Source organism: Chlorocebus sabaeus, chromosome 19, assembly GCF_047675955.1.
Source record: "Chlorocebus sabaeus isolate Y175 chromosome 19, mChlSab1.0.hap1, whole genome shotgun sequence".
NCBI lineage: Eukaryota > Metazoa > Chordata > Mammalia > Primates > Cercopithecidae > Chlorocebus > Chlorocebus sabaeus.
Genome location: NC_132922.1, coordinates 9311237 through 9332208, shown reverse-complemented (window position 1 = coordinate 9332208; position 20972 = coordinate 9311237). Strand labels below are relative to the sequence as shown.

Genomic DNA, 20972 nt, shown 5'->3' with positions numbered 1-20972 from the left:
GCCCCCTGTCCCCTGAGCATCGGGAAGGACCATGAACCTGGAGGAAGTGAGCAAACAGTCAAGTCGCAGGTGGGAGATGAAAGGGAGGTTTGGCTGCAGAGCAGAGAGGGTATCGCAGTCCAGCGTTCCCCTTCTCTGTGGCCCTGAACTGGGCAGAGCTAGATCTGGCCAGCCTCCATCTGGGGCCCTCAGCCATCCGGCAGCCACTGATCAGAGCCACCTCCAGCGAGTGTGGACAGGTGAGTACAGCTTAGGCTGGGCTGGGACGGTGTGTGTGATTGCACAGCAGGATCCACACCTAGCATGTCCACACAGGCTCTGGAAGCCATGGATGACTCCTGCCCCCACAGTTGCACACCCGTGGATATGGGATGGCCTGTGTTTGGCACCAACCAAAAACAAGCCTTTTTGGTGTGGCCAGAGGCCTCCAATCTGTGTCAGATATTAATTTATGCTGTTTATTAAGGGGTCTCCAGGCACCCCTATGACAGAAAAGACTAATCAGTCATCAGCCAGGACCCAGGCATGTCCCGGGCTCCTGTGTCCGGCATGAGGTCAGTGGCTAATCTTGCAGCCAAGGCCTGAAGGGTGAGCGAACATTGTCCCCACTTTGGGTGAGCTGCCCCATAAGAGAGACTGAGCAGCCAGAGGCCTTTGAGAGGATGAGTGATGGGCTGGCCGGAGCCCATGTGGCCTGAGGGTGGAAGCACCAGGACCACAGAACACGTATCTAAAACCTTGCCTGCCTCTCACTCCTCTGTCACCTGTTGGGCCCCAGAGCCTGCTGCCTGCCTCTGGAGGGCTTGTCATCCACCCCTCCAGGGCCATGCCTTGACCTCTGTCCTCTCTACTCACCACCCAAGGTCAAAGGGAAGTGTACCACTGACCACATCTCGGCTGCTGGCCCCTGGCTCAAGTTCCGTGGGCACTTGGACAACATCTCCAACAACCTGCTCATTGGTGCCATCAACATTGAAAATGGCAAGGCCAACTCCGTGCGCAATGCCGTCACTCAGGAGTTTGGCCCTGTCCCTGACACTGCCCGCTACTACAAGGTGGGTCAGAGTTGATGGGGGCAGGCAGTGCCAGTCGCCACTCCTGAAGGGGCCCGGAAGGCAGGTGCAGGGAGGACATTAGGGGAATGGAAACTAGGAAGGAGGCCGGCTGAGCCCAGAGGGGACTGCTGTGGAAGGAAGGAGAGGCCTGCGGCCCCTCCCTGTGGCTGAGAGGGCATGAAGCCCAGGTCCGGTGGTACAGCCGGGTCCCTGCACCAGGAGGAGTTAGTGAGAGCAGCGCTCAGGAGATATCTGGCCCTAGAACAAGATGAGGAAGGGGGCCGGCTCGGGAGGTCAGAGGCCAACAGGCTCAGAGAGGGGCTACATGGGGCTCGCAGTGAGCAGGCAGAGAGGTCTGAGGCCAGTGCCAGGGTCTGAGGTGACTGGACTTGTTCTGCTTTGAGAAACCGACGGAACAAGTCCTGGCCCAGCTGGGTGAGGGGACTCTGGCACCCCCTGGTGGCTGGATGGAGCAGAGGGTGCTCCCAGGAAGGGGGCACCTTGAGCTTCACAGATGCATCTTGGGTGGGGCCCCGGAGGCCGTCCCTGTCTCACCCCCACCTCCCTCCCCACACACCTGCCTCCCTGCCAAGCACCAATGGGTGGGTTCTGTCTTCTGTGCCACTGCAGACAGCCAGGTGCCTCCGTCCCCTCGGGGCCTTGTTTGGGTCTCATTCACCCAGGCTTCACTTGCCCTTAGGCAGCAGGTGAGGAAGGGCCCCTCCAGCCCCTTTACCGGGAGCCTCAGGATGCCCAGGCGCCAGGTGGGTGAGGCCAGGCAGGTGGGGACTGCCTTGTAACCTCACCCCGCTTGCCTGACAGAAACATGGCATCAGGTGGGTGGTGATCGGAGACGAGAACTACGGCGAGGGCTCGAGCCGGGAGCATGCAGCTCTGGAGCCTCGCCACCTTGGGGCCCGGGCCATCATCACCAAGAGCTTTGCCAGGATCCACGGTGAGCTGGAGTCTGCACCCGGGCCATCTTCATCCCATCCCTAGTGACCAAGGTCATTCGCCCTGCCTGTGGCTGAGTTGGGCCTGATTCTAGGCTATCTCCACTGCAGCCCACAGGCCCGTCAGCCTCTCGCCCCTTCTTAGGCTCATACAATGCACATCTGATGCTCAGCTTCCTGGCTTCCCGCAGGCCCTGCTTCCAGGCTTGTAGATCTGAGCCGCAGAGATCCAGGGCACGTGCCAGGGGGTTCTTTTTGATCATGAATGTGCAGCAGGAAGGCCTCGCAGACCTCAGCACCAGTGCACACTTGCTTGGGGCGCCCCTAGTGAAAGGGAGCAGACCAGGGCCCTGTAGTCAATGCCCGGGCATTGTCCCAGGCAGCAGGATTAGGGGCAACTCCCAGAGCCCCAGATGGGTTCAGAAAATGAAGCTCTCCAGGCTGGTCAGGCCCCCTGATGACCGAATGCCACCTGCCTTCCAGAGACCAACCTGAAGAAACAGGGCCTGCTGCCCCTGACCTTCGCTGACCCAGCCGACTACAACAAGATTCACCCTGTGGATAAGCTGACCATTCAAGGCCTAAAGGACTTCACCCCTGGCAAGGTTAGGAGGCCGGATCCCCCTGAGGGGGTGGGGTGAGGGGCAGCCACCTTGTTTCCCCTCCTGCACTGGCCCCAGGGTAGCTTCTCCCAGGAGGCTTCATTCCAGCCGGAAAGACCCCCAGTTCTCCAGGTGGCCCCACAGAGAAAGAGAAGCGCCTTCCCAGAGTTGGGGGTTGGGGTCAGCCCAGGGCCCTCCCACCTCCTCAACCTCCCTTTACTCACCAGGACTTGACACTCAGGGGACAACCCACCCACTGCAGGACCCTCTGGGCCCCAGGAATCCTCTGTAGGTGCCATCTGGGTCTAACCTGGGCCATGAGGCACAGACTGGCCTAGGATTGGGTTTGCCTGCTGACCTCCTAGGTGCCCAGGCAGTGCCCGGCCTCCCTGACCCCCCTGCAGGACCAAGGGCATGCAGTACCCACCACTTCCACCCACACCCACCTTCTTGCAGCCCCTGAAGTGCATCATCAAGCACCCCAACGGGACCCAGGAGACCATCCTCCTGAACCACACTTTCAATGAGACGCAGATCGAGTGGTTCCGCGCCGGCAGTGCCCTGAACAGAATGAAGGAGCTGCAGCAGTGAGGGCAGTGCCTCCCCGTCCCCTGCCCCGCCCCAGCGCTGGCATCAAGTTCAGCCCCACGTGCGCCATCAGCGGATCCGATGCATCCAGTCATGGCTTCTTATTCCAAGATGGTGTGACCAGACATGCTTCCTGCTCCCTGCTCAGCCCACGGAGTGACTGTGGTTGTGGTGGGGGGGTTCTTAAAATAACTTTTTAGCCCCTGTCTTCCTATTTTTAGTTTGGTTCAGATCTTAAGCAGATCCATGCAATTGTATTTATTTTTGATGACAACACTCCCATCTAAAGTTTTTCTCCTGCCTGATCATTTCGTTGGTGGCTGAAGGATTCTGGAGAACCTTTTGTTCTTGCAAGGAAAACAAGAATCCAAAACCAGTGACTGTTCTATGAGTGAGTGATTGCTGTCTGTGCCGTTTGTTATCAGCTTCAGGGTCCAGGAAGGGTCTTTTCAGTCAAGGTCAGTGGAGGCCCAACAGCCACATCCACAGTTGGATCCATCACTGCGGTGAAGGAGACCTGAGGTGTGGCAGAAATGTTCTCCCTGTCACCTCCCACCCCACCCCACCTGCAGAGCAGCCCTGCCCCCCATGTTCCTGTAGCTTCCCTGCTGGGCCAGAATTGAGTCTCCCAGAGAGTGGCCTTCACTCTCCATCTTCCCTGGGCACTGATATGCCAGGCATGGCCTCATGTAGCCCTCTAAACACTGAGGGTGGGCACAATAGCAGATGGGGCCATCTGGAAAGGGAGTGGCATCAGCTGACACCACCAGCCAGCACCTCCACACTCAGGGGTCCTGTGAGAGCCGAAGAGGCCAGGGCAGGAGGCAGGTTCCATGGAGGCCCCATCACCAGGACAAAACTTACTGTAAGGCAAGCGTCCTGGTGTCGGCAGAGGGGCAGGAGGAACCCTGCGAAGCCATGCTGCTGAAGAAACGCTGTGGGCCCAGAGCTGGGGTGTTACCAGCAGTCCCACAAGGTGCTCATGGCAATAGCTGAGATCTGAGGGACAGGTGGTCCTAGGTTTGCTGCTGTCTTGTGTCATGAATTGGGTAGGGGGTACCAGCAAAGCCCAGAGCCTCCACTGTTTTGATCAGGAACTGGTCTCCTAGAGCTCAGGGGCTACCCCACCTTTTTCCACAAGCTGGTGGGAAGGTGCCTCCCCTTCATGCCCACTCAATTCCAACTGGCAGCTTCCAGTGCCCAAAGCAGCCACCCCAGGCAAGCCAGCCTTACTCCCTATGTACTTTATGGCTCCACCAGGCTCGGCCAGCCTGGGGCAGCCCAGAGCTCACAGCCCCCACGTGCTGCCACCTGGTGGGGGTTGGGGGAGCCTGTCTCTGCGGTAAGAGAGGCCATGCTGTCCCAGCGACAGGAACTGAGTGACCTCAGATCATAACACTGGCCATTGAGACAAGGGTGGTCCCTTCCCTTCTGATGCTGCCATTGTTTATTAAATGGCTTTGCTGTCACTGAAAGCAGCGACTTGAGAAGCTCCGAGGGGAGGAGCAGGGCCTAGATGGTGGAGGAGGGGGGCAAGCTGGTGGGTACTCCTGGCCCTGCCCCACTGTCCAGCTCGAGACACATTAGCCTCAGCTGCTGTTAGCATCAGCCTTAGCTGCTCTTGTCTTCACAGACTGCCGTAGCACCTTCCTGCAGGCTGGTAGGGTCCACTGTCCAGCCCCAGGACTAGTTGCTGGTCCACCAGGAGAGAAGGCCCAGGCCTGGCTCACTGATGGATCCCTGCCAGGGATAGAGAAAGAACACGCACATTTCACTGACACACTGGCTTGAACCAACCTGGACAGGAGGTGAAGGGAGCCCAGCAGACCCAGCACAGGCAAAGTGGAGGAGCAGCACACGGCAGCCCAGAGGCTCTGGAGAGACGTGGGAGTCACAGCAGTGCTCCTGATGGGCACGCAGCATGCAGGGCGCAGACCCCTCTCCAGGGACCCCAGGCCTGCCCTCCAGGGCCACCTAGGTTCTAACTGGCAGGAAGGCTGAGCAAACATGAGGCCCATGCTCCAGACACATCCAACAGGGAGCAGCCTTGAGGGCCACTCTTCCCTGGAGCCCTCCCTTTTATTTCACTGTTTTAATGCTACTCCTACAGGGAGCCCTACCTATTTATTTATTTATTTATTTATTTATTTATTTATTTATTTATTTTTATTTTTATTTTTTGAAACGGAGTCTCGCACTGTCACCTGAGCTGGAGTGCAATGGCGCGATCTCGGCTCACTGCAACCTCTGCCTCCTGGGTTCATGCCATTTTCCTGCCTCAGCCTCCCCAGAAGGTGGGACTACAGGTGCCTGCCACCCACACCCAGCTAATCTTTTTTATTTTTAGTAGAGATGGGGTTTCACTGTGTTAGCCAGGATGGTCTTGATCTCCTGACCTTGTGATCCACAAGCCTCGGCCTCCCAAAGTGCTGGGATTACAGGCATAAGCCACTGTGCTCAGCAGTCCTACCTTTAATCTCAGGGCTTTGATCTCTCCCAAGCCCCTTCCTTGATTTCTTTCTCCCTCAAACGCCTCCCTACCCCCAATTTTTTAAAGACAGCGTCTCATTCTGTTGCCCAAGCTGTAATGCAGTGGCACAACCTTGAAAACCTTGAACTCCTGGGCTCAAGGGATCCTCCCACCTCAGCCTCCCATGTAGCTGGGACCACAGGGCACACCACCATGCCCTGCTAATTGATTTTTGTAGAGACAAGCTCTCACTTTGTTAGCCAGGCTGGTCTCAAACTCCTGGCCTCAAGCAATCCTCCCACTTTGGCCTCTCAAAGTGCTGGGGTTACAGATATGAGCCACTGCACCTGGCCTCAAAGCCTCTTTATCATTGGTCATGTCCAGCATGAGCTCTGTCCCCCTTGCAAGCTGACTTGCCCACCCCACCAGCAGCCATGTCCCTTTATTGCCTCACAGCCCTGGCCTACAGAAACTCAGGCTCTCCAGGGAGAAGTGACCAGCCAAGGCCCCCCCAACAGGATCCCTGACCTGCTGGGGGAGATCCCAGAGCAGAACCCAAAGGACACAGCCTCCAACCCTGCACTCCGGCTCTCCCGCCTCCATGGTGGCTTCAGCACCATCAGGGCCACTCACCACAAGCGTGTATGGAGCCTCCTTCTTTGGCAGTTCCTCACTGGAAGTGGTGGCATCTGCTGAGCTGGGCCCCGTGGGGGACGTGTCAACAAAGCTCTCGTCCACCACCCGGAAGCGGATCTCCTCGCCAGTGTCCATGTAGAGGTCGTGCGCTCCTTCCTCTGTCTCATACTCCCACACCCACACCTGCTCGGCTTCGTCGCTGAGAAGGTCCAGCGTCAAGGCAGCAACCAGATCGTGGGAGGGGCTTCCCTCAGCAACCCCCGACCCCAGGAAAAACCAATCCCAGGGTGAGATCACTGTGGCTGGGAAGTCACAGGAAAAGCAGGTCCCAGCCCCATGTGCAAGGCCTGGGCCAAACAGCGAAGAGCAAGCGCTCTTGGATGCCAGGACCGAGGATGGGGAACACAGGGCCCCCAGTCAGACACCACAGCCAGACGCACATGGATCTCAGAGCACCAGAGCAGGAGGGGATGAGACATGGTCCGGGTCCCACCTCTTAAGACAAGAGCAACCTGGGCCTCCTGCCACGGGGCCCCACACACCCTTTTCATCAAAGCCTTGCAACAGGCTGATGGGCACCCAAGGCCTTGCCGTTTCCAAGAGGATGTAGTGGGATGGGAGGTCACCTACCCAGTTGGATGACAGCTGGTGAGAGAACCAGCCGGGCTGCGCCAGGTTTTCGAACACATCCTGGAGTCACACACAGACCCAGAGCCGTGCGGCCACCCAGCCAGGGCGGCCCCCCTTGGCCCTCCATCGCCCCCAGCAAAGCCCACACAGGGGAGCCATGGGTTCTCTGGTGGCAGTCCCACTGTTGGGTCCTGCCTCTGTGCCAGGTCCCGTGCTGTGCACCGTGAGTACAGCTGTGACACATCAGAGTCCTTCCTAGTGAGGAGTCTGATTCATGGATAGCCCCACAGAAACAGACAACCCCAGTACAGCAAGGTGAGGGGTGGGACAGGGACAACGGAGGCCCAGAAGGAACACATCTCAGCCCATGACCCAGCACACAGGCAAGGCCTCACGTCCCAGGGACCAGCGTAAGCCTCCAGGGCAAGTGATCTTTAAGATGATTCCTGCAGGGAAAACCTAAGCAAAGTGAACCAGAAATGAATGGTGTACCCCAGGACACCACAGCTCTAATGGTGTGCAGTGTACAACCCAGACAGCCAAGCCTGACAGCCCCGACAAAGACAGGCACGTGGGCATCACTTCACTCCCTGAATGGGAGGGACAGACAGGCTGGTGCCTCTGGAGCAAAAGCACAGGCTGGGGGCAGGCACAGAGGCCAGTGGCATCAGGTTACAGGACCCAAAGGCCACCCTAAAGAGTGGGGACCTTCCTTTGGAGAGGCCTGAGCTCCTCTGTGACAAACCACTTTAACCTTGGGAGGATACAACTTGGCTGGCTGCTGCAGTGACTCTGGGGGGATGAGAATGTCATCGAAGAAGCCTAGAGAGACTGGAAGGAAGGAAGCAGGTGACGGCCTGAGATGAGGGTTCCCAGTAGACACCAAACATTGCAGGGTCTGATGCTTGACAGGCAAGCCCTGCCCTGGGCTGCTCACGAGGTGGATGTCATTCCCCACCTAATGCCTCTGCCTACACCACCCACACAGCCGAGCAGCCCTGGGCAAAGCCCGGAGCACCTAGTCCCCAAAACCTCTGCACACAACAGTGACCGGTGGGCGCTGAAGACTCCCAGTCACTTCCACCAGCTTCAGTGCCTACCCTGAAGCCCAGAGTGATGGCCTGACAGTGAAACCTCACTGCGGACGGAGGTCCTCACACAACACATGAAAGGGAGGGTGCGCAAGCTTCTCTGACACCACGGGGAAGGTTCAGCCTCAACACCTGAGCCGTCCCCTGACCATGTGGATGGACACAGACCTCCTGCCCCCACAGTGTTCCCAAGTCTTGTCTGAGGCATCAGGGCCACTGTTACCGTGCACTCCTTCTGGGCTGCAGCCTTTGATCTTCCCAATCAGAATCTCGTCTAGGAATGGATGGAACACCACGTAGCGAAAATGGACTGGAAATGAAGAAAGCCCGTCAGTGACGCTGACTGGGGCCCCAGCGCACTCCCATGTCACCCTCAGGTGCCAGCACACCCGGGGGCCTGTGTGACTGCTCCATGCCACATCCCCCTGCAGGCCCAGACCCTCCCTTTGTCTCCTGCAAGTTCACAGCATGGCCCCCACAAGGTGCCAGCAGCAGCTGTCCTAGAATTGGGCACTCCCAAAACTGCCAGGTTACTCACACCTGAGCCCAGACTCTGAGCCATCAGTGGCTCCAAAGTCAATTTCAATCTCCCTTCAGGCTCTCCTTCAGCTCCTAAAAAGGGCAGAAGCAACTGGTAAAGAAAGCAGGGTTTGAAGCTGGGCGCGGTGGCTCACGCCTGTAATCCCTGCACTTTGGGAGGCTGAGGTGGGCAGATCACGAGGTCAGGAGATCAAGACCATCCTGGCTAACACAGTGAAACCTCATCTGAACTAAAAATACAAAAAAATTAGCCGGGCGCGGTGGCGGGCGCCTGTAGAGTCCCCGCTACTCGGGAGGCTGAGGCAGGAGAATGGCGTGAACCTGGGAGATGGAGCTTGCAGTGAGCCGAGATCACGCCACTGCACTCCAGCCTGGGCGACAGAGCGAGACTCCGTCTCAAAAAAAAAAAAAGGATGAGTCTAAAGAACCATCAAGAGGAAGGAAGCTGGGGTGGTGGTTCATGCCTGTAATCCCAGCACTTTGGGAGGCCGAGGCGGGCGGATCACGAGGTCAGGAGATTGAGACCATCCTGGCTAACACGGTGAAACCTCGTCTCTACTAAAAATGCAAAAAATTAGCCGGGCGTGGCGGCAGGTGCCTGTAGTCCCAGCTACTTGGGAGGCTGAGGCAGGAGAATGGCATGAACCTGGGAGGTGGAGCTTGCAGCAAGCCAAGATCGCGCCACTGAACTCCAGCCTGGGCGACTGAGCGAGACTCCATCTCAAAAAAAAAAAAAAAAAAAACCCAAAAATTATTAGCTAGGCAGGCCTGGCATGGTGGCTCATGCCTGTAATCCCAGTACTTTCGGAGGCCAAGGCAGGCGGACCACCTGAGGTGAGGAGTTCAGCACCAGCCTGACCAACATGGAGAAACCCTGTCTCTACTAAAAATACAAAATGAGCTGGGCATGGTGGTGCATGCCTGTAATCCGCTCCCAAGGCCCAGCTACTCGGGAGGCTGAGGCAGGAGAATCACTTGAACCCGGGAGGCCGAGGTTGCAGTGAGCTGAGATCGAACCACTGTACTCCTTGGGTGACAAAGCGAGATTGCATCTCAAAAAAAAAAAAAAAAAAAAAAAGCTGGGCATGGTGGCAGGCACCTGTAATCCCAGCTACTCAGAAGGCTGAGGTACCAGAATTGTTTGAACCTAGGAGGCAGAGGTTGCAGTGAGTGATCCTGTCACTGCCTTCAAAACATTTTTTTTTTAAAGTAGCACAGTGGTTTCCAGGTGCTGGCAGGGTGGGCAATGAGGAATTAGTGTTAAATGGCTAAGGAGCTCCAGTCTGGGATGATGAAAAAGTGTTTTTGTTGTTTTGTTTTTTTGTTGAGACAGTTTCACTGTCGCCCAGGTTGGAGTGCAGTGGCACCATCATGGCTCACTGTAGCTTCAAACTCCCAGGCTCAAGTGATCCTCCCGTCTCAACCTCTCAAGTAGCTGAGACTACAGGAACGTGCCATCATGCCCAACTCATTTTTTGTATTTATTTATTTAGTTAGTTATTTGAGATGGAGTTTCGCTCTTTTTTTCCAGGCTGGAGTGCAATGGCGCGATCCTGGCTCACTGCAACCTCCGCCTCCCGGGTTCAAGCGATTCTCTGCCTCAGACTCCTGAGTATCTGCGATTACAGGTGCCTGCCACCATGCTCAGATAATTTTTGCATTTTTTAAGAGACAGGGTTTTACCATATTGCCCAGGCTGGTCTCAAACTCCTGGGTTCAAGTGATCAGACTCCCAAAGTGCTGGGATTACAGGCACGAACCGCCACATCTGCCATATGAAAAAGTTCTGGAGGTGGGCCGAGTGCAGTGGTTCACACCTGTAATCCCAGCACTCTGGGAGGCTGAGGCAGGAGGATCACAAGGTCAGGAGATTGAGACCATCCTGGCTAACACGATGAAACCCCATCTCTACTAAAAATACAAAAAATAATTAGCTGGGCGTGGTGGCGGGCACCTGTAGTCCCAGCTACTTGGGAGGCTGAGGCAGGAGAATGGCGTGAACCCGGGAGGCAGAGCTGGCAGTGAGCCGAGATGGCACCACTGCACTCTAGCCTGGGCGACAGAGCAAGACTCCGTCTCAAAAAAAATAAAACAAGAATATGAATGTGCCTAATGCCACTGACCTGTACACTTAAAATGTTTAAATTGGTAAATTTCATGTTATGTATATTTTACAATAGAAAAAAATGAAACAAAAAAAAAAGAAGAAAAAAAAAGAAAAAAAATGAAACAAATGATAAACCTGTTAAAAAAGGAAAAAAAAAAAAAAAAAAAAAAAAAAAACAGGCCAGGCATGGTGGCTCACGCCTATAATCCCAACACTTTGGGAAGCCAAGGCAGGTCGATTGCCTGAGGTCAGGAGTTCAAGACTATCCTGGCAAACATGGTGAAACCCCATTTCTACTATAAATACAAAATGTAGCTAGGTGTGGTGGTGGGCACCTGTAATCTCAGCTACTCGGGAGGCTGAGGCAGGAGAATGGCGTGAACCCGGGAGGCGGAGCTTGCAGTGAGCCAAGATCGTGCCACTGCACTCCAGCCTGGGCAGCAGAGAAGACTCTGTCTCAAAAAAAAAAGAAAAGAAAAAAAGGTGGGGGGTGTCTCTGCACCGACTCTGGCTGAGGAAGCTGCCTGATTTGCAAATCAATAAAATATTTTAAAATGTTAAAAAAATAGGCTGGGCGTGATGGCTCACGCCTGTAATCCCAGCACTTTGGGAAGCCGAAGCAGGTAGATCACGAGGTCAGAAGATCGAGACCATCCTGGCTAATACGGTGAAACCCCGTCTCTACTGAAAATACAAAACATTAGCCAGGCATGGTGGCGGGCGCCTGTAGTCCCAGCTTCTAGGGAGGCTGAGGCAGGAGAATGGCGTGAACCCGGGAGGCGGAGCTTGCAGTGAGCAGAGATGGTGCCACTGCTCTCCAGCCCAGGTGACAGAGTGAAACTCCGTCTCAAAAAAAAAAAAAAAGTTAAAAAATAAATAACTAAAGGTGGCCACAAAGGAGCACTGCTCTGGAGCTGAGAGCAAGGCCCCCGATCAGAATGGGGCAGGCGGGGGCAGGGTACAGCAGGTCCCAGCCTGGGAGGGTGTGGAGAACAGGGGCTGGCACCAAATAACGAGGGATAGACTTAGCCAATGGGGGTCAGGGTCCCATGCCACAAAGGCCATCATCTGTGAGCACGCCCTACGTGCCGGGCACTAGACCAAAGCTTCGCTCAGATTTGCTCGTTGACTCCTCACAGATATTTAATGAGGGAGGAAGTTCTATTACTGTCATTATACTGTGTGCACAGATAGGGAAACCGAGTCTCGGAGAGGTAGAGCAACCGCTCCCAAGGCCCAGGCAAATAAATATTTCTCTGAACAAAGGTGAAGGCACAGCATGACCTGGTGCTGAGCCCTTCCAGCACTGGCTTGGTGACAGCTCTGAGTGAGGTGGCGGGGTTGCAGGAGTGGGAGCAGTGGGAACAGGGCCTGGGGTCAGGCATCAGCCTCAAAGCATGGCAATTGGTTCCCACAACAAAAATCACAGCTCACCCTGCATGGTGCTCAACAGGAGTTTTATAGCTGCAGGGTTAACCCCATTGTACAGAGGAGGAAACTCAGGCTGAGAGAGGCGGAGGTACCCACCCAAGGTCCCCATCCAGGAGGCCAGAGCCAGAATTAATTCAAATCTAGGTCCTTGTGATCACTCCATGCCTCCCACCTGATTCCCAAGAAAACAGAGACCCAGGACAGATGAGGGTGGGGGCTAATAAAAGTCAGCAGTAGATATCTTCCAATTGAACAGACAGAATTTCCTCCGACATTTTTTTTTTTTTTTTTTTGAGACAGAGTCTCTCTCTGTCACCCAAACTGGAGTGCAGTAGCGTGTCCTTGGCCTCGTGGGTTCAAGAGATTCTCCTGCCTCCACCTCCACCTCCCAGGGAGCTGAGATTACCAGCACGCACACCACCATACCTGGCTAATTTGGTTTTTTTTTTGAGATGCAGTCTTGCCCTGTCGCCTAGCCTGGAGTGCAGCGGCACAATCTTGGTTCACTGCAACCTCTGCCTCCCAGGTTCAAGCAATTCTCCTGCCTCAGCCTCCTGAGTAGCTGGGATTACAGACATATGCCACTACACCCAGCTAATTGTTCTTTTTTTTTTTTTGAGACAGTCTCATTCTGTCACCCAGGCTGGAGTGCAGTGGCCGGATCTCAGCTCACTGTAAGCTCCGCCTCTCAGGTTCACGCCATTCTCCTGCCGCAGCCTCCCAAGTAGCGGGGACTATAGGAACCTATCGCCACACCCGGTTAATTTTTTGTATTTTTAGTAGAGACGGGATTTTACCATGTTAAGCCAGAATGGTCTCGATCTCTTGACCTCGTGATCTGCCCGCCTCGCCTCCCAAAGTGTTGGGATTACAGGCCTGAGCCACCGTGCCTGGCCCAATTTTTGTATTTTTAGTAAAGATGGGTTTCACCATGTTGGTCAGGTTGGTCTCGAACTCCTGACCTCATGATCCGCCCACCTCAGCCTCCCAAAATGCTGGGATTACAGGCCTGAGCCACCATGTCTGGCTTCTTTTTAATTTTTAGTAGAGATGAGATTTTGCCATGTTGGCCAGGCTGGTCTTGAATTCCTGACCTCAGGTGAAACACCCACCTTGGCTTCCCGAAGTGCTGGGATTACAGGCATGAGCCGCCACACCCGGCCCCAGTGTGACTTTTTTCTCCAAGTTCTTCTGCAATTTCTAGTACCTATTACCACTTGTCTCCTGGACAACCAAGGCCCCTGTCCAAATGCAGAGACTGGGCTCAGCTCAGCCTCCTTCTCTGTAAACAGAGGCCCTCGTGGTTGTTTTCACATCGCAGTCTTATTTCTCTGCTAATGAAAATGCTCCTAGTCCATACAAAGCCCGTCTCTTCGGCCTCTCAGCATAGCATGGTAACATCTATGTGAACTAATTAATTCCCTGAATGGCTGGACACAGACACCAGGCAGTCTCACAGCATACTCTGGAATGTTCTGGCATCTCTGTGCTGAGAGGCTGACCAGTATGGACTACCACAGGGCTTATCCATCACAGGCTCATGTGACAACCACCTGGCACCTTGTTGTAAAACAGTCTTTGGGGCCGGGGGCAGTGGCTTATGCCTATAATCCCAGCACTCTGGGAGGCCGAGGTGGGCGGATCACGAGGTCAGGAGTTCGAGACCAGCCTGATCAACATTGTGAAACCCCGTCTCTACTAAAAATACAAAAATTAGCCAGGTATGGTAGTGCATGCCTGCAATCCCAGCTACTCGGGAGGCTGAGGCAGGAGAATCACTTGATGCCAGGAGGTGGAGGTTGCAGTAAGTCAAGATCACGCCACTGCACTCCAGCCTGGGCGACAAAGTGAGACTCCGTCTTAAAAAAAAAAAAAAAAAAAATTTGGCTGGGTGCGGTGGCTCCCAGCACTTAAGGAGGCCAAGGCGGGTGGATCACAAGGTCAGGAGATCAAAACCATCCTGGCTAACACGGTGAAACCCCGTCTCTACTAAAATTACAAAAACTTAGCCAGGCGTGGTGGTGGGTGCCTGTAATCCCAGCTACTCAAGAGGCTGAGTCAGGAGAATGGCGTGAACCCAGGAGGCGGAGCTTGCAGTGAGCTGAGATCGCACCACTACATTCCAGCCTGGGCAACAGTGCAAGACTCTGTCTCAGAAAAAAAGTATTTGGGCCCATCCCCTAAGATTCTGACTCAGGAGGCTTGGGGCAGGCTGAGAACTGTGCTTCTGAGTGTCCAAGGGATGGCAGGCTCGGTGCCTGTGCTCTGGGAGCCTGAACCCTCTCAATGGGCCTCTCACTGTCTTCTACACTGGCTTGGTCCAGACATGAGAATGAAGAATGCCCCTCTCCCGGGGCTCAGCACCTCCCTTGACTGGTGGTCCCCACTCCTCTCGGCGTGGTCCTCTCTCTACTCCTCCCTCCTTCCAGGATTTGGTAATGACCCTCCCATCCTTGGATGCACACCCCTTTGCAATGTAACTGCACTTTCTCTCACCCAGAGGTGAAGTCTATTTCTCCATACCCTCACCCTAGCCAATGAGATCGAAGCAGAGGCTTGACAAGTACTTATGCACTGAACTTTGGAACCTTAAAACCACCAAGCCCAGCCTGGCCTACTGAAAGATGAGACCATGTGGGGCAGAGATGGGCCAGCCCAGCCCAGGCTCCCAGTAACCAACCAATCTGCCAACCTTCAGAATGTGAGACCATCCTAGATCGTCCAGCCCCAGGCCAGCCAGCCCAGAGGAAAACCACGCAACTGACCCACAGAATAGGGAGAAACGATCCAAGCTGATAAGTCACTGAGGGCTCGCTAGGTGCCAAGGCTTGGTCCTAAGAGCGTTCATGTATTAACTCCTTAATCTTCACAACAGTCTTGGAATATAAAATCTATCCTGAACTGCAACTGACAGATGAGGAAGCAGAAGCACAGAACCATGACATATTCTGCCAGGACACACAGCTATTAAGAGGCAGAGTTCAGCTTTGAATCTCGAGACCACACTCTTACTTACTGTGTCCTACTATCGAAGTCCCCGCCCCCAGCCAGCCTGCTGATCCCCCTTCCGTCTGCTCTCCACAGGCAGTGGGCAGTCCAAGGAATGGACAAGGTACAGGACTCAGTAGCAATGAGACCAAAAGGGCACAGACACAGAGCTATGATGTCAGAGCTGAAGAGGCCTTGAGAACCACCTAGTCCACATCCCAGGCCTCACAGATGAGGAAACAGAGGCCCAGAGAAGATAAGTCTGCCGCTGTCACCGGGTCAATTCCTGGCCAATTCAGGATGAGGCCCCAGGTCTCTCAACCTCCAGGACTCCTAGCACCCTCTGGCCATCTCTTTGGCTTTAACCTTTTAAAATTTTTAAATATTTTATTTATTTATTTATTTATTTAAAGACAGGGTCTTACTATGTTGCCCAGACTGGCCTTGAACTCTGTGGCTCAAGAGATCCTTCCGCCCTCAGCCATACAGGCACACACCACTGAACCCGGCTTTGGCTTGAACTTTTGCTACAGAAAACCGAGCCCCAAGAAACCCAATGCCCCAGGGACAGAAGATACCCACCTTTGGTGTGTGATGCGCCATCCCCAGGGAATACATAGGCATCCTCCAGTTTGGTGATATCAAACAGACATATGCAGAGTCCCACGTTGTACACGACCTGCATGCATAGAAACACAGACATACAAGAACACATGGACACAGAGTGACCACAGGCCTAGCTCCCAGGCAGTCTGAACTCCTCACAACCACAAGCAAGCCATGATTATCTCCTTTTTAAGGTGAAAATGAGTTTGTGGAGGAAACCAGGGTAAGGAACCTCAGAACGATGCAGAGATCTGGAAGGAGCAGGGCCTCGGGTGACAAAACAGGTCCATGTTCCAAGGCCAGCTCTACCACCCACTGTGTGACTGCCAAGAGGGTCACTTCACCTCTCTGAGCCTCAGTCTCTCCATCAGAGAATGGGAAATACCAGGCGGCAGGGTTATAAAATAAAGAGAGATAACAGATGTAAAGCCCCTAGCCTAGTGCCTGGCTCGTGTGCTGAAAACAATCATCATTGAGGATCTTCGTTATTACTAGTGAGGACCAGTGACAGGAATGCTAGCTAAATGTGCAATCTCCGACATCCCAAAGTCAATGCCAGAGCTCACAGTTTAGTAAGCGTCAGAACCATTGTGCTCACAACATCTCAGACACACAGATGCAGCCACAGGGACTGCAGCTGGCAGAGGGACACATGACCTAGGCCCCAAGAATGTGCAGAAATCCCATGCCCCCACCCCACACCATGGTGGTTCAAACAACTAGCTACTCAGTGTCTGCTTATCTGCCACCATGTCATCACCCCCACTTAGAACCTTTACAGGAACTGTCCAAGAATTAGCAAGAAGCTCAGAGAACTCAGAGTTGTGGCCAAACCTCACCAAGATAAGGCCACAAGATCCATGCCCTTTGTCAGACCATGGATTTCTGTTTGGGCCTCCTCTCAAATGATTCATCTAATTGACTACTATAAGACTTGTCCCAACAGGACCTGTACTCCAAAGGGACTCCATTCCCTTCTTGGACTTCCCATCCCTTCTCTCTCCACAAGGTCCATACCTCATCCCCCAACAGACCCTCACCTTCAACCTCACAAAGTAACTAGCAGCGATCCACTTAAAGACTCCATGAGTTCCCTTCACCACCTAACAACCTTCAAATCAACCTCACCTCTTCTGAAGGGACTGCCTCAGGAAGCTGAGCTTCCTCTTTCTGGCTCCTTTTCAGTCCATCACCTCCTGATGCTCCACAGATAAAGACCAATACCTCAACTCCGATATCCTACAGGGCTGTGTGGCCTGGCCCCCACCCACCTTTCCAGCCCACCCTTCCCTCTGCCCAAGCCACACCAGCCTCTTCCACACCATGGTGGGTGTTGTATCCCTTCTTCTTTCTTTTTTTTTTTTTTTGAGGCAAAGTTTCACTCTTGTCACCCAGGCTGGAGGGCAATGGCACGATTTAAGTTCACTGCAACCTCCGCCTCTTGGGTTCAAGTGATTCTCCTCCCTCCGCCTCTCAAGTAGCTGGGATTACAGGCGCCCGCCACCATGCCCAGCTATTTTTTGTATTTTTAGTAGAGATGGGGTTTCACCATGTTGGACAAGCTGGTCTTGAACTCCTGACCTCGGGTGATCCACCAGCCTCAGCCTCTCAAGTTGCTGGGATTACAGGTGTGAGCCACCGCACCCTGCCTGTATTCCCTCTTCACAGGGCCTGTGCACATGCCAGTTCCTGCCTTCAGGGCTCTTCTCTCCACCCAGTCCCCTCCCACCCCAGAAAGGAATCCTCTGGTTGGCTCTACTTCACCATCAGATCTCAGTTCCAACCCCACCTCCTCAACAAAGCTGCAGGTCCCCTCATTCCAGGCGACGGTCCTTTGTTCCCACCGGTGTGTGAACACCTGTCCCTCATAGCATTTACTTCAATTTGTCACCACACACTCAACTATGGACCCCTCTCATTCATATCTGCTTTCCCTAGCACACTAGAGCTCAGAGCCTTGCCTCTGTTTCATTCAACAGACAAACAGCTGGGCGCGGTGGCTCACGCCTGTAATCCCAGCACTATGGGAGGCTGAGGCAGGCAGATCACCTGAGGTCAGGAGTTTGAGACCAGCCTGGCCAACATGGCGAAACCCTGTCTCTACTAAAACTACAAAAATTAGCTGGGCGTGGTGGCAGGCACCTGTAATCCCAGCTACTCAAGAGGCTGAGGCAGGAGAATAGCTTGAACCCAGGAGGTGGAGGTTGCAGTGAGCCAAAATTGAAACACTGCACCCCAGCCTGGGCAACAAGAGCGGGACTCTGTCTTTAAAAAAAAAAAAAAAAAAAAAAACCATAAAATTATGGAACACCTACTCACGCCAGGCTCTGGCTAAATGAGGGGATTCAGGGAAGAAGACAGATAAGTCCCTGCTCTCAAGGAGAGGGAAAGGAAAAAGTCTAAGATGGAAAGAGTGATGTGACACAGAATACCTGGAATGGGAGGACTACCAGAGAAATGGCAGTGGGAAGACCTCTCAGCTGGCACTAAGGCACATAAGCACTGCGCAGAGATGGCGCACAAATATTGGCTGCTAGAATGAAGGGATGAACCTCCTGACAGTTAACTCTGTACTACTAGAACTGTTCATCTTCACAAAAACAATGCACTGGCCCAGAGCGGTGGCTCACGCTTGTAATCCCAGCACTTTGGGAGGCCGAGGCGGGGAGATCAAGAGATCGAGACCATCCTGGCCACATGGAGAAACCCCGTCTCCACAAAAATACAAAAATTGGCCAGGCACGGTGGCTCACGCCTGTAATCCCAGCACTTTGGGAGGCCGAGGCGGCAGATCACGAGGTCAGGAGATTGAGACCAACCAGGCTAACATGGTGAAACCCCGTCTCTACTAAAAATACAAAAAAATTAGCTGGGCGTGGTGGCGGGCCCCTGTAGTACCAGCTACTTGGGAGGCTGAGGCAGGAGAATGGCGTGAAGCCGGGAGGCAGAGCTTGCAGTGAGCCGAGATCGCGCCACTGCACTCCAGCCCGGGCGACAGAGCGAGACTCTGTCTCAAATAAATAAGTAAATAATAAAAATAAAACCAAATACAAATACAAATACGAAAATTAGCTGGGCATGGAGGCGTGCGCCTGTAGTCGTCCTAGCTACTCGGGAGGCTGAGGCAGGAGAATTGCTTGAACCCAGGAGGCGGAGGTTTGCAGTGAGCCGAGATTGCGCCACTGCACTCCAGGCTGGGCGACAGAGCAAGACTCCGTCTCGGGGAAAGAATAAAAAAAAGAAAAGAAACAAAACAAAAACAACAAAAAACCAATGCATGGCTGGAAGGGCAGCAACATTTTATCCCCATTTTATAAATGGAAACTGAGGCCCAGAGGGGGTCAGTAACTTGCCTGCAATTGCAAAGTAATTTAGAATTGTAGAGTCTGACACTTCCAGTTACAACTCCCTTTTTCAAGCCCATTTTCTTTTGATCCCCTTCAACATCCTGTTTCACGGTGAACAGAAGTTCTGAGACATTAAGCCGCTTGCCCACGGCCAGGGGCTTGGCATGACGGAGGCCAGGCCTGCGGCCGGTGGGCGGCGCTGGCTCTCCCGCGCCAAGGCCTGCCCGCGAGCCGTGGGCCCAGTACCTTGTTGGCCAACTTCTTGTTCAGCTCCTCGGCAATGGAGTCGTTGAGCTTCCTCTCAAACTGCCAAGGGGGGATCCGCACCGTGTCCACCATCTCCACCAGGACAAACATCCCGGTCTGCGCTGGGGGCTCTGGGAACGGGAGGGTCAGTCAAGCACCAGGGCCGGGGGCAGGGAGGATCCCCGAGCCCCTTGGTCCCGTCCCGGTCGCTGAGGCCCCCAGGCTGGCAGTGAGGCTGCACGGGGCGGTCTCGGGTGCCCGGTCCAGGCCATGCTCCGCTACTACAACGAGAGGAAACCGAGGCCAGAAGGAGGCGCTCTCTGTTCAGAGCTCCGGGTGCGCGGCCGCGCCGCACGACCCCGCCACACCACGCCCCGCACCCGCGCCACGTGCCGCCGCACGTACCACACACCACGCACCACGCACCACGCACCAGGCACCACGCACCACGCACCACGCACCGCACACAGCCGCTCGGTTTTGCGTGGCTGCGGGCCAGATTCCGAATCCATCGCTTCCGGAAAACCCACCAATAAGAAGCCTCTGTCCGTCCGAGGCGGACAGAGCGGGTGCCCGCGCACTGCGTGGGGCGGAGAGAGGGCGGGGAGGGGGCGGGGCCTCCTCCTTTCTCAGTAGCAAAGCGTTTTCCCAGCTCCCGACGGCGCTTTCTGGTTGCTAGGCGACCTCCGTGCAATACTGCCTGATTATCCCTCGCCTGGCCTGTGCTTTACCCACCTTGCTGTCCTCCGCACAGCAGCCAGAGTGATCCTTTGGGAACGCAAACATATATTACCACATCTTCTAAGTTAAAAAAAAAAAACAAAAAAACACCGCAAACATAATATGCTTAGCACCCTTAAGTGTTCCGGAGACAAGGAGAATTGACAGGAAAGGAACAGTTGGGACTTCTCTGGGATGATGGAAATGTTCTGTATCTTCTTTTCGGTGGTATAACATTGACGTATACAAGCGTCCAAACTAATTGAACTCAAGGCAAGATTTTTGCATTTATTTGTATACATTATATCACAATTGAAAAGTGATAATAAATTGGAACTAAAAATACAACCCATTGAACTTAGAATACTAAATCCAAGCCGGGGTTGGCGGTGCACACCTGTAGTCCCAGCTACTGAGAAGCCTGAGACAGGAGCATCGCTTGAGTCCCGGAGTTTAAGGCTGCAGCGATGCAGTGATCTACAATCATGCCACTGCACGCTGGCATGGGTGACAGTGACACCCCATCTCTAAACGAAAGAGAAGAAGGAGAAGGAGAAGAAGAAGAAGAAAGAAGGAGGAGAAGGAGAAGAAGGAAAAGAAGAGAAAGAAGAAAGAGAAAAAAAGAAAGAAGAAAAGTCCAAAACCTTTATGGTAGTTCACATGGCCTTGCAGGATCTGATCATACCCCCTCCTATTGCCCCATCATGCTCTCTCCCCAACATTCCAGTCTCATTCGTCTTCACGTGATAGTTAGCACGGGCTAAAAGAATTTGGTAACTTGCCCAAGATCATGTGTTGACAAGTGGTAGAGATGGGCCCAGTCTGAACCTCACTACCCTGCCTTTAAAAACTGGTGAGGTGTAGATGTATACTGTAGTGTGTTTTAACCAAAATAACAATTTAGGTACTTAAAAAAGATCCTTGGGGTAAATGACAGAGGCACTTGGAAATGTACGGTGCCT

General features: G+C 53.9%; 2 protein-coding genes across 11 annotated transcripts in view; one reads left to right on the top strand and one right to left on the bottom strand.

Annotated features, from left to right (window-relative positions):
• ACO2 (aconitase 2) overlaps positions 1-3574 on the top strand; it is a 60959-nt gene extending 57385 nt beyond the window's left edge. For 2 of the 3 annotated variants that reach the window (XM_007975912.3, XM_073006677.1), the window contains 4 exons: positions 864-1055; positions 1878-2010; positions 2492-2613; positions 3067-3574. In XM_007975912.3, coding sequence (XP_007974103.1) covers positions 864-1055; positions 1878-2010; positions 2492-2613; positions 3067-3201 — 582 coding nt within the window. In that variant the 3' untranslated portion in view covers positions 3202-3574. Of the gene's footprint in view, positions 1-863; positions 1056-1877; positions 2011-2491; positions 2614-3014 lie in introns of all 3 variants that reach the window. The other variant, XM_073006678.1, reaches the window with a different exon arrangement.
• Positions 3442-19867, bottom strand: POLR3H (RNA polymerase III subunit H). 8 transcript variants are annotated; one of them, XM_007975907.3, is made up of 7 exons: positions 19752-19867; positions 19291-19421; positions 15674-15770; positions 8249-8335; positions 7702-7765; positions 6302-6503; positions 3442-3715 (listed from the first exon to the last, which is right to left on the bottom strand). In XM_007975907.3, the coding sequence occupies exons 2-7, from the start codon at positions 19399-19401 to the stop codon at positions 3626-3628; spliced, it is 651 nt and encodes a 216-aa protein (XP_007974098.1). In that variant the 5' UTR covers positions 19402-19421; positions 19752-19867; the 3' UTR covers positions 3442-3625. The 8 variants fall into 8 exon arrangements, with proteins under 8 accessions (XP_007974098.1, XP_037863296.1, XP_007974099.1 ...); XM_038007368.2 differs by having other exon boundaries at positions 19724-19814; XM_007975908.3 differs by having other exon boundaries at positions 19696-19798.
• Between the last annotated feature and the right edge of the window lie 1105 nt (positions 19868-20972).